This window comes from Cygnus olor, chromosome 5 (genome assembly GCF_009769625.2).
Source record: "Cygnus olor isolate bCygOlo1 chromosome 5, bCygOlo1.pri.v2, whole genome shotgun sequence".
Classification (NCBI taxonomy): domain Eukaryota; kingdom Metazoa; phylum Chordata; class Aves; order Anseriformes; family Anatidae; genus Cygnus; species Cygnus olor.
The window spans coordinates 15,967,954-15,995,576 of NC_049173.1; the positions used below are offsets into that span (position 1 = coordinate 15,967,954).

A 27,623-nucleotide genomic window follows, 5' to 3' on the forward strand; every position below is an offset into this window, starting at 1 on the left:
AAAACTACATTCTGTTTAAATGGCATCTGTAAAATTACATTACACTTAGATTTTGGAGCTGACTGTAGTTTATTTTCACCTTTTAGAAGTTTATTTTTTAAATAGTGCTGTATTTAAATTACCCACTGATTTTAATCGGTATTTTTAAACTACAGAAATGTTTATATATTTGCATCTCTATATTAGACATCAAAATATCATTGTCTCAAAGCTTTTAAACTTAACAGTAAAATATGAATTCTCAAAATAAAACCAAACAAACTAGCTGAGAAAAAGGGAGACATTATTTTCTAGTTCCTTGCTCTTCCTACAGCTACATGGTAAAAAATTAAGTGCTTGCAGGGCATTAGGTTTTTGGTACATCAAGAACAACTGAAGCACACAATGAAATGCATCTCTAGCATTCATTCCTACTCAGCAGAAATACAAAATTTTTGTCCACTATGAAGAATGAGATACTATCCTGTAATCCAAAACTGGATACATGAAAACATGTTACTAAGTGTAAGGGAAGTGTTAGAAAACATAGAGGATTCATTTGCTGAAGAATACTAAAGCTTTCTACGGTGACCTTCCTGTCTCGCTTTAGCACATTCCCCTCTTACAGTATGTTCCATAAACATTACTGCTTTCACAGGCATAGAACTGCAACAAATCGTACTGATGTGAAATGAGCCTGGCAGGAAATCTTTTATTTGTTGCTAGCGTAAGTGGGGAGAATATTATTACCTCGTGTCTGATAGTCTCTTTGGGTAAAGCTTCTATTACAGCAAGAAGGGTTTCTAGCCATGCATTGCTGACACCTGTCAGAAAGAAGTGGGTTATATGTTATGTTGTACATATAATAACAAAACACCCATCAGTTTTACAAAATTACTTCTCTCTTTTTCTATTCACCTCTTCAAGGAGATATATAATTAAAAGACATTAAATTAATATTCAAAATTTCAGACACTCATTAAAACTGGGCTGCATCAAAAGAAGTGTGACTAGCAGGTCAAGGGAGGTGATTCTCCCCCCCTACTCTGCTCTCTTGAGATCCCACCTGGAGCACTGTACTCAGCTCTGGGGTCCACAACGTGGACCTGTTGGGGTGGGTCTTGAGGAGGGACATGAGGACAATCAGAGGGATGGAGCCCCTCTCCTATGAGGACAGACTGAGGGAGTTGGGGTTGTTCAGTCCTGGGGAAAAGAGAAGGCTCCAGGGAAACCTTACAGTGGCCTACCAGTACCTAAAGGGGGCTTATAAGGAAGCTGAAGAGGGACTTTTTACGAGAGCTTGTAGTGATACGGCAAGCTGTAATGGTTTTAATCTGAAAGAGGGTAAATTTAGATTAGATGTTAGGAGGCAATTCTTCACTCGGTGGTGAGGCACTGGAACAAGCTGTCCAGAGAAGCTGTGGATGCCCCATCCCTAGAAGTGTTCAAGGCCAGGCTGGATGGAGCATTGGGCAACCTGGGCTGGTGGGAGGCGTCCCTGCCTATGGCACAGGGGTTGGAACTGGACAATCTTTAAGGTCCCTTCCAACCCAAACCATTATGATTCTGTGATTAAGACGCAGGATAGATGAGAACCAAATTCTGTCCCCATTACTTTTGCCTTATTAATTCTTCTACAGGAAAATAATTACTCTGTTTTGAAAAGACAATTTTTCTCATTTAAGAGCTTAACCTTTTCTTGTCCCCACTGAATTTTCTAGTGTTAAAAGAGGCCTTTTTGTTTTTCCTTTGTATCCTAAAAATAGTGTAACAGAAGTTAAGAAAAACTAACCATTAAAGAAGAAATATCAACTCTTCTCCCTTCATTTTCTCAGCCACAGAATTCTGATACTTCAACAGAAGCGTGGACTCAGTAACAACTTTTAGATTTAGTCTTTCAGAGTAAGTGCTTTTGATTGTTTCAATCAGTATAAAGAACTACTTTTAAAAATCAGTATGTACATGGTCAGCATGCAAAAACCTTTTATTTCGTACAAGTCTAGATATAAAGTCACTTAACTGCTTTACACAGTACTGTACTGTCACTAAGGAAACAAAATTAACAGAAATACTCAGTCATCAGTGTAGCTGTACAGCCCTGACCTGCATCTCTGTGTTCCAGGTTCTGGAGAATGATGTGTAGGAAGGAGTGGGAGTACGTATGAATGGACACCGACTCATCTTGCAGAACAGTCAAAAACGAAACAGCAGCAGTTAACTGCATTTCCACTCCTGCAACATGCAGCACCTCCTGTATAATCAGAAATTATATCGGTTTAGAACATGAGGCAGAATTGTACTGAAAGAACATTCAAATTTTTATTCAGTTTTAAGAATGAGTATGCAAGGACCTGGGTAAACTACAAAATTGGTTGTAAAATTATTTTCCCTTAACAGTGATTAATTGGGGATATTCAGATCTCTGATACTATAAAATGAACTTTTAAAGAAAAATAAAGTTAATTATATTTTCTCTGACTTTCAATTTCATTAGTGTGGATGTTTCTACTTTACAAAATGAGATGCAGAAAACAGGCCAGATAACAATTGCACTTCTGCTTCTCTTTGTGCATATGAATTAAAAAATATATATATTTCATTCATCCAGTGAGCAATACTAAAATAATGGAAGGTAATTTGAATTTCCTTTCTTGCCAGCTCACATGAAACACAAATGAAAATGTAAATATAGAGATTATCTTAAAAACAGAGCAAGATGTACCACAGTATTTACTCAGGTAACTTGGCATTTACTAGCACTTGGTTTTAACACATAAGAAATATAACTATTAGGTTGTCTTTAAAAGCATCACTTCAAAAAATAAACATACAGAATATGGAAATGAAATATTACTGAATTTTTGGAATGAAGCAAAAAGCAACTTTAAATTTCAGATTTGTTCACATCCCAAAAAGCTTGCAGAATGCAATCTAGGACATAGTATTCATTTTAAGTATGTACACATCTATCAGCTACATGAAAATTTCATCAGTTTACTTCTCTAAATGTATCATTCTACTAAAACATTACAATCATTTTACAAGTGATTCCAAACTCTGTATCAGCTTAAAAGCCTGTATTTCCTATTCAGCACTCTATATATTTCGTTTCTGCTTTTTTTAATGTGCTTGAAATAAAGTGCTTTCTCACATCACATATTAAAAATCAAACGATAAACTGATTCTTATGTAAAGAAAAACAGATGTAAACCAAATAAGAAAATGTCCGTTATACACCTAAGCATTATATAGAATTATGCTGAGTTTACAGTTTACAGAGAACACCTGAGAAATGATTTAGACTTTGCTTACTTCAGAGTAGAACAACGAAGTTTTCATTACAGAAATGCCAACCAGTTTGTGTGCGCAAATGTGCAGCAAAGCCTAATTTTTAGTTTATCTGATTTCCGAGAAAATCCTTATTTATATCTCAATAACTCTTTATTTTTAATATATATTTATTTATTATATAGTATTTATTATATAATATATAATATATATAATTATTATATTATTTATTATATATTATTTTTATATATATATATATTTCTGAATATTTGTAACAGCATTCCCACCACAAAAAATGACAAAAAGAAACAGCATTGTGCAGCTTACCGAAGTGTGATAAAATGTTTGCATTCAATAGCCATGGAAACCACCCTCTTATCTCCACAGACTGCCTGTCCTTGCTCCTCTCCTGCTATTACTAAAGCCATAGCCAAGAATAAGACTACCAATGAATTTTGTAATAAAAAATGTTGCTGGGATCAGAATACCAGTGCATACTGTTCTGGGATTTTGGTTTACACTTGGTTTACACCCCCAAAATAACCAAAAGAACTATCACTCACACTGTGGATGCTGAGACTTCACAGATCAGACCATAATGGAGCTGCACTCCAGTTATGGACATACTTGCTTTGTATGCAATGCAAACAGGCTTACTTACTATCAAATCAAGTTTCCAAATAGTCTCCTCCACAGATCCGCACAACTCTGGATAATCATGCGTAAGAAAACATTCTTTGGATGTGTCTCCTCATAGACCTCAGGAGACATTAAATTGTAAATTTCTAGACTGCTTACGTATCTGCCTGCATTGATGTTTGCAGTCAGAACTGTACAGATCCACCTACAAAGATGTATGGGTCTCCCCTTCTTATTTCAGCCGGACTGAACTCAAGCTGGATGATTTAAATATACTTAATATAAATGTATATATTTAGAAAGTAGTGTATTTTTCCACATATGGAATTTCCAAAGGTTCCCACTCTGGAATAAAAAAAGGTTTTTCTGTCTCTCCTATTCAGACAAGCACATTTAAAGGAATTTAAGGGTACTGACATATTCTTGAATTTTCCTGAAGTCTAGAAGTTAAATTCAGGCTTCAAAACTTGGAAAATTTAGAAAGCATGACTTATTCCCTTAATCAGAAAACAGAAAATTAACTAGTTTAATGTGTTTTATGTCCTGCAGCAACAGAATCCTCTTGAAAGAAAGCTGTAAGTAGAAACATAGTCTGTCATTTTAGTAACCGTGGTGACATGACAGAAGTTTTCATTTAGGACTCAAAATACACATCAAAAAAGGAGAATTAAAGAAGATACAATGAGAATGGACCTCAAAATAGGTATAAGGCAGGGTGAAAATCACCCCAGATCTTCCTAAACTATAAAATCAATGAGGAAAAAAGAAAAGCTTTCAAGGGGAGACTGATATATCAGGAAAATCAGTAACAGTGAAAACAAGTCTGGAACTAATCACACAGCTTTGGATAAGGCTTGATTTATATACTTCAACAAGAGTAGCCACAGTTTTATGCAGTTACAGAATTTGGAAAAATCAGATAGACACCTAAAATCGGACAGACACCTAAAATCAGATAGACATTTGAAATCTCCCTCCGCTGCTTCTGGTGGCAGCAGCCATGAACAGAAAATGATAAACCTGCATGTGACTTCCAAGATTCATTGCTAAACCAATGAATTCCAAGATTCATGAGGAGGTGCATGTAGAAACCCAGAGTGGGGACCTCTATGCAAAAGAACCGATACAAGGATGCCACTTCATTTTAACCATACAATTTAAAAGATATTTCATAATCTCATTCCTTTTTTAGCATCTAAATGAGATATATTTGTTTTATTGCCATAACCAAAATACCGATACTCAATTTAATCATTAGATCTTCTTATGTTTAATTCAGTGTTATTTTATTATTTTATTCTGCATATCTCATATTATCTTCTGCATATATATTCTTATTTTATTCTGCATATCTCAGACCTAAAACAATTATGTTAAATATACACAGAGTCTTTGGTATCATTTTAATTGCTTGTTGAAAAAAGATAAGCAATTTGCATATATATGTTATTTTATTTATTTATTTACAAAAGTAACCAGGTTAATAAATTTCCCACAAATTAAATTGAAATTTGTAATCCAGACAGCCAGAAAATTTGTTGCATTTATTTCTGCCTGAATCTGTTTTATTCTCAGCTCTAATAAAAACAGTATTTTTGCTTTTGTGTTTCTGCAAATACACTGAAGAAGTACATTGGTTTTCCTATCCAATCACATGGTGACAATACTTTCAGATAAATACAACCCTGAAACTACATTGTAACTCATTTTTCACATGCAAATTTGAATTTACAAATTATTTTTCCCAATCTACAGTTGTGAAACCAATTGCAGCAATTTAAGTCAACTTAGATCCTTGCAATGCCAGACTACATTTGCAGGAATGTAACTGCAGTCGAGTAGTTGGCTATGCCTTTGTAAACTATACAGTTTCCATTTAATGGTCAGGACTATTTCTCCAATAAAAACTAGGATAAGAAAAAACAAAAAAATCAAGTGACTAGGGATGCCAAATACTATTTTGCAGTCAAAGACACTGAAGTACATGTTAAAAATACAATAAACGTGCATACAACTGTTCTGTTACCAATAATAAATATTAGATAACAAAACAACATTGAAGAACCAGCTTTGTAAGAGTATATCCGCAGAAATAGATTTATCACATATACATATGAAAGTTCTAATTTATAAGGTTTAAAGCTAAAAGGTACACTTGGATTTAGACTGGCTGTCTATAAACCAGAAGCCACTATATTTCACTCTTTCACCTCTGCCTCGAGCCCATTAACTTAAATTTCATTTAATTTACCATCTAGAAAGGCATTCAGTTTGGATTTAAAAGACACTGCAAGATGAAAAATCCACCACTTTTCTCAGTTAGTCTGTTAAAGATTGATCATATTTATTATTAATAATGTCTGCTTCATTCTAATTTTTCTGTCTTCAGTTCCTAACTTGTTTCTTCATATACTGTTTCCAGTTAAATGGCTTTTATTATTATGCAGGAAGATATTTTTACAAAGTAATTAAGTGCCTCCTGATCTGAATAAACTAATCTCTAACTCCCAGTGTACACCCAGATATTTTCCAGGCCCCAGGCCTCAATCATGCTAATGATCATCCTTTTAAAATTTTTCTCCATTCCTGTATAAAAAATAAGACTAGAATGAAAAACTGTATTCCTATGTTAGACATTTTATTAAAGAGAGAGAGGCAAATTCTACCATTTCTCCAGTTATTTCCTGTTCATACATAATTATTTTGTTGCAGAATCAAAGCAGAATTTTCGTTTCCAACAGCTTATCTCGACTCTTAAATTGTAACAAAAAATATTTTTTTCCCTTATATTAATATATAAAAACATCAGAGTTCACTAATACTTAAGAAACATAGCCTGAAAATGGCCTTGATGGAAACACATCAACTCTGTAACACCTGACATATTAAGTTAAAAAAAAAATCACCACAGTTTCTTCTGTTTCTTGTTACTCCCTCATTTCGGAAATACTCTGCTCTCAAAGTAGAAAGACCAGTGACAAGAATTGATTCAGTATTTTAAATAGAAAATTTTAAAAAAGATTTTCTTGAAGCCAGTAGGTTGGTTTAAGAAAGAATGCATTATGGTATGTCAGAATAACATGTGGTAGTAACTGCAGAAACTTGGTGTAAGTTAAAAGGCTTTCAATTACTTTGCAACTTCAAGTCACTCTTTTTCTCAAAGCATTATATATATAAATATTTTTTAAAATAGTGTCTGTTGGCCTACATTTTATAGCACAGAACATGTCAAATAGAAGTACTCAATGTTTTTAAACAATCTGTCAGTCCTCAGTTCTGAGGACAGCTACTTCTTGGCCATTTGCTGAATTTAAGCAATCACATCAAAGTTGGAACAGATCCTCTTAAGAATTAGAAGTCTCCTGGAGTCACAGAATTCTCAGGAGATACTACAAAGTTGAAAGGTGATCTCTGATATTCACAGAATCACCTCCTACAACCTGCTGGCAATATCCTGCCTAATGCAGCCCAGTATATCACTAGCCTTTTTTTTGCAGCAGGGGCACATTGCTGGCTCATGTTCAACATGGTATCCATCAGGACCACCAGGTCCTTTTCTGCAAAGCGACTTTCCAGCTGGGTAGCCCCCAGTATATATTGGTGCATGGAATATTACTGAGTACATCTACCATGCAGAAGCTAAGACCCTCCTGCTGAAAAGTATGTGGTACGGCTTCCATTTAAGTATCCTACAGAAAAGTATTTGCTATATAATCATATTGAGGGCTACATACATATTTGTTCATCACCTCTCATTCTATCAATTCCTAACAAAAGAGCAAAATATCATTACATTTATTTCTCACAAACACTGAACTGTCTCCCAACAGCCTCTCCTCTTTAATACCTTTATTGATGATTTGGATGAGGGAGTTGAGGGCACCCTCAGTAAGTTTGCAGATGACACCAAGTTGGGGGGAAGTGTTGATCTGCCAGAGGGTAGGAAGGCCCTGCAGAGGGACCTAGACAGGTTGGGTCGATGGGCAGAGGTCAGTGGGATGAGATTCAACATGGCCAAGTGCCAGGTCCTGCACTTTGGCCACAACAACCCCACGCAGCGCTACAGGCTGAGGAAAGAGTGGCTCAAAAGCTGTGCAGAGGAAAAGGATCCAGGGGTGTTGGTCAATGTTCGCCTGAACATGAGCCAACAGTGTGCCCAGGTGTCCATGAAGGCCAACAGCATCCTAGCTTGTATCAGGGATAGTGTAGCCAGCAAGACCAGGGAGATGACTGTCCCCCTGTACTCAGCTCTGGTGAGGCCACACCTTGAGTGCTGTGTTCAGCTTTGGGCCCCTCACTACAAGAAGGACACAGGTCCTGAAGCGTGTCCAGAGAAGGGCAACGAAGCTGGTGAAGGGCCTGAGACACAAGTCCTATGAGGAGCAGCTGAGAGAACTCAGGTTGTTTGGTCTGGAGAAGAGGAGGCTCAGGGGAGACCTCATTGCTCTCTACAGCTACCTGAAAGGAAGGTGTGGGCAGCTGGGGGTCAGCCTCTTCTCGCAGATAACTAGTGATAGGACTAGAGGGAATGGCCTCAGGTTGTGCCAGGGGAGGCTTAGGTTGGAAATGAGAAGACATTTCTTCTCAGAAAGAGCAGTCAGGCATTGGGACGGGTTGCCCAGGGAAGTGGTGGTGGCTCCATCCCTGAGGGCGTTTAAGGAAAGGTCGGACGTGGCACTTCGGGACATGGGTTAGTGGGTGACATTGGTGGTAGGGTGATGGTTGGACCAGATGATCTTGGAGGTCTTTTCCAACCTTAACAATTCTATGATTTTTTTTCTATGATTTCTATTACGAGACAGAGGATACAGCTTAAGACTAATTCCACAGGCAATAAGAAATGCACCAAATTATTTTACATAGTATTTTTAAAATTATTTTATTAATATAATAAGGTAGCTGGCTTAATAATAGTAATTTATTTTTTAAAACCTGAGAGATATATATCCACACAGCTTGTCAATAGAAGAAGCAATTAATTTCTTCAAAATTTCAGCAAAGAAAACCACGAAATATAAATGAGAATTTACTGGAACAAACAAATACCATTATCACATGGGCCCACTTTGCAATTTATTAATCATCTCCTCGATAGACAGAAAACTGTAATGTAAGCATGTGACTCAGCCATGTCACCTTTGTTACTAATATAATTATATTCTTTCTTACATCTAACAGTGAGAATCCGATACAGACACAGCAAGAAAACTCACAGCAGCTACTACAGAAGACTGTTTTTCTTCTTATCCCTAAAGTGCTTCAGAGAAAGAGGGGAAGAATATAACTCAAGCTTTCAGTTCTACATATTGAAAATTGTCAGATTGATACTTGAGTCAGTAACTAGCTAAACTTTCCATCTTTTTGAAGTGATCTAAATACTCTTCTCAACCATTGGCTGTTTGCAACAAAAAATTACATTCCTGTTGGCAAACTGTATAAAAAGGGTTAATAATTTTAAATTCACATGGGGAAAAACCCTAACTTCTACAAAATGGCTAGTAAAATCATGACTGAATTGCATTACTGGAAATGTCAACAGCTTCTCTAAAAATGTATGGGGATGCTCAGTCTGTCCATAAAGACATGAAGGCAACTCAGAGCTTTAAAAATACAATTTCTACAAGCAATCCTCTGATTTTCTACCTCCTTTCCCATACAGAGCATATGCATTCACCTAAACAGCTACTAACAAACACAGTGATCTTTTAGCTGATAATTTGTATAAATTAGAAAAAGACTCAAATCAAAGTGATCTGTTGCGTGAGACTAGGCCACAGATTGTTCTAAATCAAAACACTGATTTAATCACATAAAAAATGTTAATGGTACCAACAGAAGACTTGACAATACCCTGATCAAATGAAAGAAAACTCAGCAATTTGCTGTTATCAAAATAAATTTTCAGATATTTTGATACCCAAAAATAATATATTTTTCCACTTTGCTGATCGTCTTAAAATCACTGAAAATCAGGCATGCTAACGTATTTGAAATCTTAATTCCTGCTGTAGCCTTACATACCTTTAGACTTATTAGGCTTTGCATTTGACTTTATATACCTAAAAGGAATCAACATCTGTTTTGTCATGCAGTCGTATTTAGTTGAAGCTGCTCCTAAAACCACACCTTAAATTAACTTTGTCATTTCTTCTAGGCTACATCAACCCATGGGTCACACCTGGGGCGGAGTATAAATACAGAGATATTTTTGTTTCTTAAGATATCCTTTATCCAAATAAATACATGCATAGAAATACTGTTTTAACATTGCATGGACAGCATGCATTTATCACAGCTAGAAGTGGCTTACTAAAAATTTGGAGGGCAGTAAATGAATCTTGGGACAGCTAAAAGCAAAGTGTGTTTTCTGGATTGCTGCATGAAAATCTTAAATGTTTGAATGGGAGGAGATTGAGAATGTCAAAACGAACCATTACGACTGGCTGGTCCTCAGAAAGAGTTCTCAAAAAGCTGTCAAAACATTGGTAACTCTTTAGAATATGTAAACAGTATTACTTCTGCTTTCTTTTCCTGTTGTAACATTTTTCAAAACTACATAAATTCAGTCAATTAATGTCAAAGATCTGTTGGACACACCTCTTCCAATGAGCAAGTCTGCAATAAAAAATATTTAAGTTTTTTTTTTACCCTTTTAAAGTACATGGACTGGCAGGAAAAGATGCATTCAAACCTCATCACACACAAACTTACTCGTATTTTTGGTAAAACACGACGAAGTGTTTCTGCAGGATTCTGTCGCATCAGAACTGGAAGATTTGCCACCACACTGGTTCCTTGGATATCCTGGCCAGAACTTACAAAAACACATACAAACACATTACTCTCTAAGATGATTACAAGATCACAATTGTCATCTAAAAAACGAAAAAAAGCCCCTCGCTCGCCCCCCCGCACAGGTTAGTAAGTCAAAAGAAGCATCACAACTTTTATATAATAAGCAGTAGAAAACAGTATTAAAAGCATATCAACCATAAAAAGCTGTTATGTATCATTTCTAATATGGAATGTTCTAAAATATATAAAAAAATAAAGTTTTTTTTCAAACTGGATGATCAAAGCAGTGGTTTTGTGCAATCTTTTTCTATTACATAAATACGAGTGATAAAGCATAGGAAGAAAGCAGACGGAAGAAATAAACGAAAACTACTCAACATATAATGTTATAACAGGAACCTATGATTTTTGCTTTTTTGAGGGAAAATAATCAGCTGTATATTGTCAAACATGATTAAAGATGTATGCAAAAGCTTGATTAGATTATAGATCCTTTGTTTTTCTTATCCTGTGTCTCTTGATAGTATCCCATAATTGAAAGAGAAAAGAAAAAAAAAGAGAGAGATGGATGGGTAGGTAACAATGAGGAAAAGGCATGAGATGAGAATAAAAACTATCCAAGTTGATAAACTTCCAAAACAGAATCAGAAGAGAAACGATCAAGTATTCCCAGGTGCCAAAATTAACAATAAAACTAAATATCAAAACATTTTTTCCTGTTTAAATGCATAATATCTGTTTTTCTAAACAAAATCAAGTTTGTTCCAACAGCCAAGCTCTTTTTTAAATAAGCATGTTACACTCAACTGTACACACGCAAGCATTTTTCTTAGTGTTTGTAATTAAGTGTTCAATATGATCATACATACATTTTTAAAAAGAAATCCATAGTAAAACTGCATTTAAATACTTCCATATACCACTCTGCATCCCCTGGTCATTCCAAGGTGTCTTAGTGGAACGCATGAGCTCAAGAGGGGAACAAGCACACAAATGGGTCACAAGAGAGTAGATTTACAGAACAACTTTCCAGTTCTGTTCTGCCACTGAGGTACATTGGGCAATTCACAGTTAAGATGCAAACCTTCGTGCAGCATTTAGAGCTAAAAAGATCTTTACACATCCACTAATGCTCTAAATCATCCTCAACATTTATGTCTTTCAGAAGATCAGATGAAATTATAGTTATTTACAGGTACCATCAAGCAGGCCAATTTAAATCTATTTTGTTAAATGCATATAAATGTACTTTTACAAACAAGAATATATTTGTATAATAAGCAAGAAGCTTTGGTTAAAATCAATACAGACTAGAATATCCTAACATTAATATTTTCACGTCCTACTAGATTTTTTTCTTTGCATTCTATAATTTCCTACTGAAAATATTTAACAATTAGATAACATCAACATTAACTTACTTGTGTTTAGATTAAGAAAGAGTATTCTTCACTGTCCTTGCAAAGACAGTTTTTTGTCTAAGACTGGGAGCATGTTTTGGAAGATTAAGTACAGGCTGGAAGGCAGGAATTCCAGAACTCAAATCCTCATTTGGTCTGTGGAAGGTGGAAAGTCACACACACAACAGTTCAGTTTTGTGCTAGGTTTCCATTCTGCAGACAGGTGTAATTACTGAATTCACCACCTGCAAACGATCACACTGTGTAAGGTTCTTAACCTGTGAAAACCTCTGCCCCAACAAAAACCTCCTCTTCCATAAAGTGTAAACCTGGCTATTGCCTTTATGTCTTATTTTTTGTACAGAATAACTTGAAAGTATGTGTCTAAAGCATACATGATGGAATTAAACTAACTTCAGATTGTGCATGTCTATTTCTGAGATAATTTCCCTTAAAAATCAATGAAGAGAATTAAGACTGAATAAGGAGCGATTTATTTCAGCCTAAATAAATGGGCCATGCCCCTGGTGTACCTGTTTTCTTCTACCACCTATAAGGGCAGACACAAACACTAGCTCTCCTGTGTGCACCTGCATGGTGAGCAAATGATGGATCCTGCGCACAGAAACCCATTACACCCCTTAGTCCTACAGGTATTCATGTTTGTGCTGAGCTTCACCATTGTGAGAGGTCCCATTGATTTTTCACACAGTAATATATAGCACCTTCAGAAATCTTTGCCTGACTACAGCAGCTAACAAACATGATGCTATAGCAGCTAATTGACTGATCATTCCTACTTCTCTAAAAGCCCAAGAGCAATCAAGAAGGATCTCTCATGAACTCAGTCATGGCAATAACTGTGTTCTAAATGGGAGCTACACGCCAGGAATCCCAGGAATTAGTATTCTTGTCTTTTATTTTTGGACCATACACATCTTAAATATTACGAAGATAAAAACCCAAATAGAAGAGTTATCATGAATTCTAATACGAGTAACAAGTGAGCAGGAAGCTGCGACCACAGCACTACGGTTATCACACATGCTGTAACCAGGGTTGCAATATTCTGACCTTCTGAGCAGAATTTGGGAATCATTCCCAGAGCAGACACTCCACATTTATTGTATCTGTAGTCTTATAATAAAAAGCAAGCAAAAATTGCAGCTGGGGAGAGAGGTCAACGCAGATGAAAAATTGACTGTGTATGTTACAGCACAACGCTGAGAACTATGTTTGTATCAGCAGAAGCATAAAAATACTCTTTTCCAATAAATATGTCCATTTCAGATTTTCATAAATTACTTCTTCTCTTTGTCAGAGATAACGTGATCCGAAGAAATGTTAACAGAGTCAGGGTCAGAAGATCCTGAGTTCCAATTCTGTCTATACCACTGATTTTCCATGTGGTTTTAATACCAGATCATTTAATTGAAGAATCTTGACTTTAGTTTCTCTTCCCTCGTTTTCCATTTTCTTCACAGCAGTAGCTGTGAAAGCAGCAACAATGTTAATTTAAAATATAGTTTTTTACAACTCAGTGTCATGCTAAGTTTCTCACTTCTCTGAACTTTCAGAAAATTATACTACAATTCTTAAAAGGTACACTGAAATTCACCATGGCAGAGCACAATAACAAAAATATTAATAAACAAAGTTCAGCAACCTGAAAACAAGACAAACTTCAGATACATAATTTCAAGCTCAAGAGAAGACTTCACAATATATAAACAATAAACGTTTCCTATATCTTTGAATAGGAGGTTATCTTTTTCTCCTGCTATCTACCCTGTTTTTGGAATAAAGAATATGACTATTCCAATAACGCATTTTTTTCTAATATTGACTTTTTATTTAATATGGTGCATACTCTAACTGAAAAAAAAATATCAGCATTTCTGTTTTTTAATGCTCTGTTCAGACTACCACTGATGTAAGCTGATGTGATTTTCTTGAGAAGTAGAAGGAGTCAATTTAATGGCTGGTTACCACACACGCCACTACATATTTTTAAATGTTGTCTGTAAACACAAAACTGTTGACAAGTTTTGACAGGGCAAAGCTACACCAAAGCCATTTTTAACACCATTCAAAAACAGTGATAATGGATAAAAGTACAGATTTTTAGACTGATTTTAATATTAGGATGCCTGTGATCTTATTTGGAAAACATGTATGAGTTCTCTCCATAAAAACATGTCTCCCAGTAACATCTAAACTCGATGAAAGAACAACACTGTGCCATCCACTGAAAATGGATTTAACTTAATTAATAACTGATCTATTTACAGCTTGCATTATTTTTGCATTATTCAAAGCCATTTTATTATCTAATTTAATGCAATGAATATTAAAGCCTTTCATGCTTATGGCAAATTTCTCTGAGTATTACATACTAATTCCAACAAAGCTTTAAAGCAGAATTGGGAAATCTAGAGCCCCCAAAGTGGAAAAGGGTCCCAGGGTAGATGAGGCCCACACCTTCTTACAATACAGCTTGCAATCCCTGCAAGGAAAAGATGTACACCTTCGTATTATCTAGTCATAATAATGCAAAAGGTCATAGTAACTTGGAGAAGCTATGCTGTTTTATTTTGAATAATTTATTCACTGTGTATCAAGGTGAAAGAAATCCTAACCACTAAAAAAAATGCAACCAACTTCATCCGACAGAAATGTAAAGAAAAGGGCAGTGTTCCCCTTTAAAGCCGAAATGCTTAGTATCTGGCTTGCTGCCAATTAAGAATGTGAAGCAGGAGGCATTTCAACACCTACACAGCCTGTAATTTTCCAACTGCAGAAGATTTTTCTTCTGTTTCCACCAAAGAGGCTGCACCATACATTCCCTTTCCTTTTAAATATTAAAGTCCTCGGGATTAAAGTGAATTATTGCTAAACACTCAGATTAAGACGTTTTTGTGCTAGTAAATCCATGAAAATAAATACTAAATAGTTATTCTCTTCAGTCACAGTATGCTTAATGCTCTGAAGGTGCTATTCCTTTATTAACAGTGCTAAGTATAGAACTCCAAGAGAGCCCTATACTTAGAAGCAATTTAGCTCAATCTCTTTTGTGCAAGCAACATCCATACGTATAATTTAAAGATAAAACTTCAGGACTCATCTTCTGAGTTCATCCTAGATGAGATCCCAGTGATTTTACGATGCTGGGAATCCTCAACCCAGGAGGAAAGCTCTGCCACCTGACCACTTCTGTCCTAATTCTCACCGTCTCTGCAATACCAGCTGCTCGCTGCAAGCCGCCGGTACCAGAGCTCCTCTAACCACGAGGTTCGTTACAGACCTGGTACTTCTCAAGAGCAAATGCAGCACTAGGCCTCGCCCTCCAGCTCCTGCGTTCACTTTTGCTTGTTTGTCTTTTTCTACCCTCATAAGACAAGGTCTACATTATATGAGACTGCCTTGAGATTGGAGCAAATCCTCCTAGAAACCCATTTACAAACATATGAAGGAAAAAATAAGGTGATTGGGAGTAGTCAGCATGGATTTGTGATGGGGAAATGATACCTGACCAGCCTGGCAGCCTTCTACAATGAGATGACTGGCCTGGATGCTATCTTATTTTAGCAAGGTTTTTGAAAACAGCTCCCATAAACAGTTCACAGATAAACTGATGGAAGTACAAGTGAGATAAACGGAAAGTGATGTGGACTGAAAACTGGATGAATTATCAAGCTTAAATGGTTGTGCTCAGTGACATGGCAGCCAGCTGGAAGCCAGCCACTGGTGGTGTAACTCAGGGGTCCACACTAGGGGCAAAACTGTTCAATATCTTCCATAATGACCGGGATGCAACTGGGTGCACCCTCAGGTAGCAGGAAGATGATACAAAACCAGGAGGAGTGGATGACACACAAGATAGTTGCGCTACCTCAACGTGCTGCAGAAATGGACCAACAGGGATCCTACAAGTTCTTCAATGGGAAATGCAAGTCTGGCAGCTATGTGGGAACAACCCCATGCACCAGTACAGGCTGGGGTCCGTCGGTTGGAAAGCAGTTTGTCAGAAGAGGATGTGTACGTCTCAGTGGATGATGACTTGACCAGGAGCCAGCAAAGCAAGCTGACAGCATCCTGGGCTGCGTTAGGAAGAACATCACCAGCAGGTCAAGGGAGCTGCTAATTCCTCTCTATTCACCAGAAACTCATAGACAGACTGGAGCTAGTAGTGTAATGGGGCCATAAAATGATTAAGAGATTACAGCATCTAATATCTGAAAAACTTAACAGGGATTTTTAACCTACAGCTGAGAAAGCTTTGGGTCTTACTTAACATGTATAAATATCTAAAGTGAGGGAGTAAAGGAGACAGAGGTAGGCTCTTCTCGGTGGTGCCCAGTGACACAAAAAGAGGCAATGTGCACAAACTGAAACTTAGGACAAAAAATAAAATCAGAGTGCTCAAACATTGGAGTGGGTTGCCAGGACATGTAGCGGAATCTCTATTCTTAGATATGCTCAAAATCCCGAGGTCATGACAAAACAGTGAATATATTGTTCTAATTGACCCTGCTTCGAGCAGGGAGGTGGCCTAGATGATCTCCACAGGTCCCTTCCAACAACAGGCCTGTGATTCTATCATTATATTCAGGACAGCTGTTTCCAGATTTTTACAAACTCTTAGTCAAGCTCAGGACAGATAATATTTCTTATCTTTCAAATAGGTACTTAAAATAAAGGCTTAAAAAGTCCAATTTGAGTTTAATTTTAAAAATATTCTGCAAAACAATATAAAAATTAGAGGTCTGTAGGTACTCCATTAGGAACATTTGTATCTGGAAAGGAAATGAAAGGCTACAGCTTCTTCTACAGCGTGAACAAAGATTAGCCACTGAATGTTCCCCAGAGGAACGTTACCACAGAGGAATTTCAAAAGGAGAAGATAGATGTAAATCTTTCTTTTTTTCTCACTTGTCGGCTCTAGCCTGCAAAACACAATGACAGGAACAGAACGCAGCATTGCAGGGAAGCCTGAGATACAATAATGGTTTAACCGCGCTCAAAGTAAAGCACTGTCTTTATGAACTGACTTCATTTAATGCTGTAGCTAGCTGTATCGTTCAGCAAAAATGATTTGCTAAATAGTCATCGTTGAATCAACCACTGAAGTCTGTTTTGTATAATTTACTTTTACAAACATAGAAGTTCTGATGCATGGGATTACAGTGCTAACCTGTCACCCCACAAGTGACATTTTCAGTTCAAGATTCCAGAATGTTTTGTTTGCCTAAATCTCCATTTGTTGAAAACAAACGTAAAAGTTTGCCAACTTCAATGAGTGAGGTATTAGTATAATATGAAAACACTCTTCAAAATCTTATCCTTAGTTTTCACAAAATGTATATGCTTTGGCGGACTGTGAAAGCACAAATCTAGCACCTTAAAATTCACCCGCAGACTTCAGCTACCTAGAAATTTTAGTTTTTCTTAGATTTGATATGGATCACTACTACAAAATTTCTACTTACAGGATCTAGCCCTTTTCACAATCATTCAGTATCGTTTCTTCCTCCACAATTTCTTTTATCCTGCAGAATATAATGGCTGCCAAGGCAAACTAGGTATCCAGATAAATATTTGTCAGTAACATAAAGATGCCTGGCCCATAAGATTTACTTAGAGAATCTTCTCTACTTGTAACGTGAAGATTTTTATATAGCAGTCTTTCCTACGCAGAAGGGGAGAGACAGGCTTAACATTTATTAAGGACTACTCTTGCTAACTAAAAATTAATACTTCTGCAAGTTTTTTATTTTAAAATTTTGTCTTTGATTGTTAAGTTCCAGGGGTTTGTTTGCGTTTTTGTTTTGTTTTTTTAAGAAAAAATCCTAGAAAGTAGAAAAGTGTCCTGAAATCACAAATATTAACAAATGATTTTATTTCAAGAAGAATGCTCATACACTCTGGTATTTTGTGTAATCCTTTCTCAACACTGGTGTAAACCATATGTGAAACGCAGTAATTTTCTTTTTAATTCACGTTATCTACACTCACATTTCAAGCATACTTCTGTAAGCATAAATTATGAGCGTCTAAACATCTATTTGACATATATTGTGTTAAGTATATAATAAACAGACCCAGTTCCACAGAAGGATCTGTCATTTTATTAAAATAACTTTCTTTCAGAGCTTTGGCTGGATAAAGATTTAGAAGCACGAGTTGTAGAAATATTAACAGTTTTGAACTTATACATATATTGCAAGGGAGATTTTATAGACAACATAAGTGCTGCAAAATTGTTTGCACATTATCCTCTACTATGTTGCAAGTGACAAATCAGAGTATCCAGAATCAAAAGTTTTTATCTTATCACTTGAAACTATAAAGATATTCGGGATACCTTTTTTAAAGACAGTTATCAGATTTGTCAAATTGTTTACATTTCTGACACAGTACAGGTGCTAAAAGAGACACTTCCTTTTGAAAAAATGCTCATATAAGAATTAAAAAAAAACACATTGCTCACTCATACACACTTCATTCCAAATCTATGTATCATTAACTATTTTATATGTTTATTATGTATCTTATGTATTAAAATACAATAATGGGGCTCCTACGCCATATGTTGCATGTTTTTCACTGTCAGAACAACTTTTCAGGGTCACAGTTAGCTGGGTACAGCACGTAACAACCTCAAAACTAATTTAAGTTGTCCTAGAAGCCAATGGCCTTTTTCTGTGTGTAATTATACCTGGTAAAATTTGTGTACCCCATCCTTCAATATACATGAAATTTAGGCTACTATGCAAGATTCTAGAATAGGGATATAAACCAGGCTGTAACTAAGCCCAAGACCAAAGTAGCCAAAGTAGCATCGAGCAGCTTTTCCCATCAACTGTTCCTGTCCCATTACCAGCCTCGCCAGGTCAAACAGAAAAAAACTTGTATTTTCAGGCTTCTGTAACTTCGCTGAAAACAAGATGAATCCAGAAATGCAGCACCTGATTAATACTCATTTTAAATGAATTCGGAAGTCCTAATAATATCCCAGTATGACCATCTCCTTATAGCTGGCATTCTTAAGAGTTTTCTATCAAAAATCACATTTTTCAAAACCACTTTTTCATTATCTTCTACTTCAGAACTATGTACCTTTGGTCATTTTAGAGCATATCTGAATCTGATCTTCATACATTATCTGAACATACACCACTACATACGAAACTTCTAGAGCAATTAAAATAAGAACAGAAATCCCCTATTTAGCTCCACAGTAGTTTTGTATTCATACTAACCCTGTTTACCAGGATCAGTTTAGTCAGCTGAAGTTTGTTTGCTGAATAATTGCCAAAGAAAGAAAGGATTTATAATTCACAGTCTTTTCTCTTCCTAAGCCAACTAAAAGATAGTATAATGATACAACAACTTAACTCTTCCTAATATTACCAGTTTTTAGTAATCAGTGTCTAAACTCACAGTGAGGATATATGAAGCTTTCCTGCCTTGAACTTTAAGAAAAGTTTCAAGAATATAAGAAGTGTCTCAAAAGAACATGTTTTCTGTCCCAACTATTAGCCTAATATCAATATTACTATCTCCTAAAAGGTGTTTTCCTCCTTCTTAGGTGACTCGTAACATATTGCATTTCGTATGGTCTCTGGGTAGAACATCCACCTTGGTGGTTTTTATTTTGAGTCTAAATTTGAAAAATAAAACCAGCCTCTTCACTCCAAGATCAAGATAATGCAATTTCCAGTCCCTAGATGATGTAACAAAAACGAGGTAATAGCTGATACTATTCTTCCCTCTGCCCAGTCTTCATCCACGGACTCATAATTTACAACTCTCAGCAAGAATTGCCATTCCACACTATGTACTATATGATATATAGACTCTCCTGAAAAAGTGCAAGGTCTGTAGTTTTTCTGCACAGGAAGTGAGGGGAAAAAAATTACACATGCTACCCAAAGCATTTTACCCTTCTAAGGGTAAATTATTTCTGTTGACCCAAATTTATCTTCTAGTCTAATTTAGGCACAGGATGTCTTTTCATTCTCCAACCTTATTTGTTGTATCACTATTTCATCCACAGAGATAGCTGTTTGTGGCATGAAAGGGATAAACACCTCAAATGACCTAACAAGTACTAAAGTCTACTTAGTCTTCAACTTATGAATCATTTAATTGAGGGGCATTATACACAACAGACCCAAAAGCTTTATTACTTATCTGTGTGTCTGTTTATCATGCATACTCATCCTTTCTGAACATAACATATTCCATCTTTTATCACTTCTACACTGTTTTTTCATAGCAACCCTAATCTAACACTTGTGGAAGCTGATGAAAATCTTGTCATAAATATTTAAATATAAAGATACTTTTTTCTAGATCAAGAACATTTCAACCTCTCCTTTAGAAAATGGACTGGCAGTTCTAAAAAAAAAAGTTCTCTATTTTTTCAAGATGCATTGTCTGATCTAACAGAAGATATCACTCCCTTCCACCTTATCCCTTGCAATGAGTCTCTCCAAACATTTATTTAAAAACTAATTATGCTATACTAATTCCATCAGCAAACCATTATGCAGGTATACCATTATGCACATCGCAGGTTAGAAAAGCAAATGTTACTGGTCTGTTTGTCTGTATCTGCATTGCTTCATTAAAAAAGCTTTTTATGTAAGAGTTTGTTTTAAGGTAAAGACGATAAGTCTGAGAAGGTGGTTGAGCACTGGAACAGGCTCCCCAGGGCAGTGGTCATGGCACTGAGCCTGCCGGAGTTCAAGAAGCCTTTGGATGATGATCTCAGACATAAGGTTGGATTTTCAGGGTGGTCCTGTGTGGAGCCAGAAGTTGGACTCGATGATCCTTGTGTCTCTCTTCCAACTCAGGATATTCCATGGAAAAAGCCTAAAATAACCATGATGTTCTAAGGCTTAAATACAAGTACAAATTTTGAGCCATCTTCCAAAAAAAATTTAAACTTTTTAAAATAGGTTCATAAGATCCAGAATAACAAACTAAGCTGCTGCATCAATCATTGTCAATTTGACAAATTGTACATAAAACACACTTGTTACTGACTGACTTGACTGTCCATTTCCAAAATGACACAGAAGAATGTACCAAAAGGAAATAGAAAAGAGACCAACAGACACATTTTAAGAAATGCTGAGTACAGGAAAAGTCAGTGAATGAATGAAAAGCAACAAGGAATAGAAAAACAAAAAAAGGGCACAGGGAGACTGAACCCAAGGGTTTGAAGCTATTGCTCACAGCGTTTTCATGCACATGCAAGAGAAATACACCTATATGTCTATCTGTATAATATCTAGAGAGATACTGTAGGTAGATGTAATAATATAAACTGAGCTCCTGTTTCAATTTGAAAAATATGGAAGTAAAATTGTGAGCAATGAAAAATGCAGCTGAAATTTTAGAAACTCTTTCAAAACTTTAGCTATACAGGCAGTTCTTTTTCTTCCCAAACAAAGAAATCTGATAGTGAACTCAGAATGACATCAAACCAATAACACTAGATTGTTATTAAACTATTTCTGTCATACTCAAAGGGCCTGGTGACTCAAAAGAAATAAAAAAAATTAGAAAAACACAAACCCATGAACCCTCATACAAGGTACCTTTTAGACAGGTTGGAATTGGTAAGCCTTGCTTGTTCTACCTCTGTTCATTATTCAGATATTTTCAAAAAGTAATGGACATCTACATCAGGCTGAAACAGTTACATGCATCAGCAATACAAAGTCATACAGCTTACTGTACTGTTGCTCTCTCAACCATCAGAAACTGACACAGATCAAAGGCAGCTTTCTGAGAGAAACATGCAAATAACTAAAAATTACTTCAATTCCAAGCTGTTGCTGATTCACATCCAGTCAAACAAGAAAGTGCTTTACTTGATTCATGTTCACTTTGGAAAGCATGGTGAAAATCAGCTTCTTAATTAAAATGAAGAGTCAGAGTCACGTCCCTCAGAAATATACAAGATTTCTTCCATTGACAGCGTACAGTTTGGACTGGACCGATAATCAAACCAGGTAACACAGTGAACAGAACGAACAAATTGAAGCGATGACAAGTCTGGCAGATTTCCACCTCTCTGGCAAAATAATTTCAAACAGTAAATAAAAATACATATTATATATACAGATAATTCATCTGTATTTACATTCCCAATAAAAACCATTAAGAGCAAAACATAAGAATCCTCCTGCCTACCCAACTAGGTTTAGGTAATTATAACCCCAGGCCTGTCTTAATAGTGTTCCCTACCTCCAAAATCACTACAATGATCTTTAACAGCCTCTTGTTAGACTATTTTCTCCCCTCACATACTCATATTTTAAATTATTTCTAATGGTACAATTATCCCAAAAAGAGTTTGACATTCTGCAATGGAAAGAATAAATAAAGCATTTTCCAGTAATTCCACCCACATTTGCTAAAATTAGTTCAGAATCATCTCTGAAAGAAAAGAATCTCTTTCTTTTGAATGCATCTCAAGTTTGCTCAGTTGCATAGCTCCTTCACAGGGTATCAGTTTTAACCACCAGAATACTTGGATTGTCTATTTACTATGTTAGTATCAATATCCTTGGATGGAAATAAAAGTAACATGGAAAAAGAAAAAAGTTACAGTAAAAGGCAACTACTGATACAATACTGTTTTTTTCCTTCAGTTTGTTCTTGTTTCCCCAACCCCCCCCCCCTTTTTTTTTTTTTTAATTACCAGAAACAGTACTAACGGATCACTCAAAGGTATAGGTCAGTAAACCCTTAGTCCAAACTCGTTGTGGGACGTTAAAGCAATGTATTATTCTTCCATGAATAATACTTTGATTAGGTATCTGATATGGCATCCTTGCAGATGGATATCCACAGGTGGAATTTAACTTTAAAAACTGCACACTTAGAATTCATTTTTAGAATTAGGCCTTAGAATTTCAATGTAATTTCAGTGTGTCCAAAACTCGAAACTTCTGTACGACAGGACCCACACAGTCTTTATTGGTGTCACAAAGGCCATCTCAACTGGTATTCTGTACGTAGTCTCCTGGAGACAATGAGTTTAAGGCAAGCTTTCAATCATAGGGATGATGGCAAAGAAAAGGAAAAATAAGATGTACGCACTTGAAAGAGAAATAATAGCATTGGGGGGGAATAATCAGTTTTCTGCATGTTGGACTCAAAAAGTAGGAGCAACAGAACATAAAAATACTTAGTATTTGTGTCCTTCACTAAAAGACATCCTCATTTATTCAGAAAGTAAGATGAAGTACTAGAAAAGTAAGTACTTAAAGTCTTCACAATTAGCAATAAATAAGATTCAAAGATTTTGTTATCAATTTTATCAATCTAAGTACTCTAACATTGCTTAAAAATAGGCGGGACAGTTCAAGTGATCAAAGTGAAAGCAGATTTATCTACTCTTACTAGCTGATTTTTCCATGCCAGTACGCACCTAACCATTTATAACAAAGTCATGGTGCAAGTATTTTATTTGCATATAATACAACAGGCACACAAGGTTCAAAATATACAAGCAACCCTTAAAATGCACCTGCAGTTGGCCTTACATGGTGATTAAAAGGAAGAGGAAATAGACATACTCTTGGGTTAAACCCTGTACTAAAGAAGTAGGTTAATTTGTAGTCATCACTCTCTTTTCCATTGATTTAGTACTTTGCAATTTTAAAAGGCAGGAGCAAAAATAAATCTTGACCTGAAGAATGTATTCTACGTGTCTTGCTCCCAAAATGGCAGAAAAATAGGTACTCTAATCCTGAGCTTTTAAATGAAATTATTTAAGGGAGATTAACTGTTTGTAACAGAAGCATTTTGGTGCAAACAGCAATGAGGCAATGACTCATGTTTTGCTATTTAATATGGACATAAATCCTCCTCCTCAGAAAGCTCTGTTACAATTTCAGCAGTGAAAATGGCATCTTTTCTGTTTCTCCCTTCAAAGCCAGCATTTTTATCTTCAGGCCTGCACAATAATGTAAGTAATATTACCATGTAAACATGCATATTAAAGCAGAAGCCTTCACATTTCTCTTCTACATATGCTTATTCTGTCAGAGACAATACAATCAATTCATATTCACAGGGAAAACATGGTTAGCATTTTTAAAGTATGTATTTACGGCCCCTTGCCTATCTTAATTTAAAAACACTGAAGTATTAAGGTTGTCAATGTCTTTGACTAATTTCATCCCCATTTGACATGCAAGGAAACTGAACCATAGACATTACCAAGCAATTCCGGGAGAAGGGCACATACTGCTTCAGAAAGTCATTCTACAAGCTGGTCAGCTGCACCTTTCGTGCATTACAAGCAAAGAGTAGACCCCATTTTGCAGACCTAACCTTGCAAGCAGAACATAATGGTATTGCTAAGCGCAACAACGCTCCTACTGCAGAGCTCTGCTTATACAAGTGGAGTTACCAGTGCTTCAACCCAGCTTGAATCCAACTTCCTGCTCTTCTCCAGCTGGTAAAGAGAATCGAGCTGGAGCTACACAGGCAACTTGGAAGAGCTGCTCTTTAATCTGAGCGTAAACTGCTCCAGTGTTTAACTGTTTTCTTCACTGTTCACCAACACTTGTCTGGGGGTGCTGGCGGGGTGAAGCAGGTATTGATGGTAGAAGCTAATTGATACCTGCCCAAATTAACTCACTGTTTTTACTTCAAGAAGTGTGGACTCAAGTCTTTTTATTTGGGACATAACTGACAAATCTGTACATAAAACTGTCCTTAGAAAAAAAAAGCTCCAGGAATTTCTGCTTGTACCCTTCCCGTGCCCCTGGACTTTCACAGAAAACCCTGTGGCAACTTTTCCAATTTAATTCAAAGTTAAGAGTGCATTGATGTTTAAAAAAATAAAAACAAATTGCATCATTCTGATTTAAAATCCACTGAAAATCAGAACTATGTATTTTGTTTAAAATTAAGTGGAAGATTTAACCTTAAAAATCTACAGAAAATTGCCATAGGTAAAACTGTATTGATCCACTTACAAAGCCAGAAGAATTCTCTTAAACTAGACAATTACTGGAAAATGGATGTGGACAAGAAGGATAGATAAATTACTTTCCTCCACATTAGCAAGAACATAAGATTACGCTCTTTGAGGCTGCAGTCTTTCTTCATTACACATTATTTTGACTCATTGATGCTGGGCACCTTTGTTTATATAAACTTACAGAAAAAATGTCTGAAGTGCTATAGATACTTTCGTAGCTACTCTAAGTAAACAGAGTCAACAACAGCCATACCCCTGGTTACTGCCCTCAGCTTGGATTCATACACACTTAGAATGATGTAACTGCATTCATATCAGTTAATTTATCCCTGCTGCCACACACCCTCAATCCAAATTCGTTATGCTATAGTAAACTTAAGAACAGTGTAAGAACAGTAAAGCAGACATTACAGAGATACACTGGGACTGAAATCACACTGCAGCATGTTTCTCTACGCAAAGAGTGTGTGATTTTGAAATTATACAGTGACTAAGAAATATTCCCTCTCCATAGAATGTGTTAGGAAAGTGGTAGGTATCTAAAAATCCATTAGTACATACAGGGTAGATGGGCAAGATATTTTCAACAGCAGTTAACAAGTTCAAGAAAGCACAGCAATTGCACTCAGCCCTGCTGTGAATTGACACGGCTGACAAGGAGTGACTCAGCTAATCTGCACATTAGAGTAGTACACATACGCAGAACCCACAGCCATGCGACAACGTGGAATAAAGAAACCTGCTCCCGAAACATCTGCTATCAAGATACAGGCGATAATATCCAGAGCCTGATGCTTTTATTCCTCAACATTAACCCCTCCTAGGGCAATTCTTTGCAAAAAGAAACAAGCAGAAACATTGAGTTCAATGCAAAAGAAACGAAAAGTATAGAACTTAAATAAAAAAACTGCATCATCAACAGTCCATTAAAATAATAATGTGAATATGAAATATCTGGTACCTTTCCCTGCTTGTATAGAACTCTCAGCCAGAGGCACTAAGGGTTTGCCTCAGACAGATGTATCTAAGAGATCTAGGAGAAGTTTCCAAGTCTTTTGTCTTTTTTTTTCATTCCGGTTTATTATGACTCATAAAGCAGAAAGCCATTTTTCTTCCATAGACAGTGGCGTTCATCTGATAGCTATAGGGAGTTCGCATTCGGTGGGAAAGACTAGCTTTTCAAGAAGTGCCTCCATGAGTCCAGCAAGGTTATTCATGGAAAGAGTAGCAACATCAGAAACTGCAGTGACTGTGATAGCCGTGTAAAATTAGTTTTAACAGATTGAAGCACAGGATTTAGGGAACTCTTATATCCACAGACTGCAAAGGCTAATGTTATGGTTCAGACTGGTCAGACCTGTGCACAGACTGATCTAGGACAGTAATTATACAGGGGAAGGGAAATCGAAGCCTAAGGATGCCAATGCTATTAATTCTCAAACCATATCACCACCATGTTCAAAAGAAAAGATTCTTGCTACTTTTGAATCGCTAGCCTATCTTTAAAAACCTTACCCTGAGGCTATACCTCTGTCTTTGGCTAAAGATACCACTTACAGCACCTGTCTTCGAACCCAGAGCTATTCAGTTTCAGAATCTGAAGCTACTTTCTTTTTACGGCATATAATCCTATAATTGTGTATAATTTATACAGTTGGTTCTTCAGCCTTAATATGTTGGGTTTTTTTCAGACTTTGCCATTAGACATCCTCACTGTAGAAATTGCTTCCATTTTCCTTTTCAGTTCATCTTCAAGACCTAAAGAAAACTTTTCTTACACAAAAAGCTACCTCTGGAAGATTAACTAAGATGTCCCTTCCCAAAGTACTAAAACTTCTAAATGAACAAAGGAGACGAGATCTCCTTGAATTTCTTCATCTCAAGAACCATCTACATTCCCATCGCGCTTACCCTGGCATAAAAGTCTCTGCTCAAGTGATGAAGTAATTCTGGTTTCTCTTGTGTAACACAAAGCTTCAGACTGAAGTTTGACTGTCAGTATAACCTTACCACAGTGTATAACCTTACCACCGTGTTGGCATTTAGACCACCACCTGGTGGAACAAAGGCAAAAACATTGCTAAAGTTATCCTAAAATTAGCTAAATAAAACTGTTCTACAAGTATACCCCAGACAACAAGGATTAATTTTAAGTCTTGACAGAATGATTTCTTGTCACATTCCAAATCATTCCTGTCACAGCACATCAACTCAGGCATAGACACAGACCCAAGCTTGCAGTCCTAGTTCCTGAAGTCCTTAAATTATAATCTGATTTTCACCTCAGTAAAACAACCTCACCTTTACGAAGTGTGAAAACGTGAACCAAGACATAATGGAACGTTACCTGCCTTGGTTTGTGGAAAACTGGGAGTATGTCAAAGAGCTCTGAATGCAAAAATATGTGAAGTGGTATATCAGCACTAAGAATCACTATGCAGAAGAGTCTTGAAGTACTCACACAAATGACAAGCATTTGTCAAATCCCTGTCACTAACAGTGTATGC

The 27,623-nt window shown here is 36.3% G+C and overlaps 1 protein-coding gene across 3 annotated transcripts in view; it reads right to left on the reverse strand.

Moving 5' to 3' along the window:
• Positions 1-27,623, reverse strand: part of PPP4R4 (protein phosphatase 4 regulatory subunit 4) — a 74,767-nt gene that overhangs the window by 40,035 nt on the left and 7,109 nt on the right. For all 3 annotated transcript variants that reach the window (XM_040559023.1, XM_040559021.1, XM_040559020.1), the window contains exons 3-5: positions 10,618-10,720; positions 2,083-2,230; positions 730-803 (exon numbers count right to left, since the gene is read on the reverse strand). In XM_040559023.1, coding sequence (XP_040414957.1) covers positions 730-803; positions 2,083-2,230; positions 10,618-10,720 — 325 coding nt within the window. The remainder of the gene's footprint in view (positions 1-729; positions 804-2,082; positions 2,231-10,617; positions 10,721-27,623) is intronic.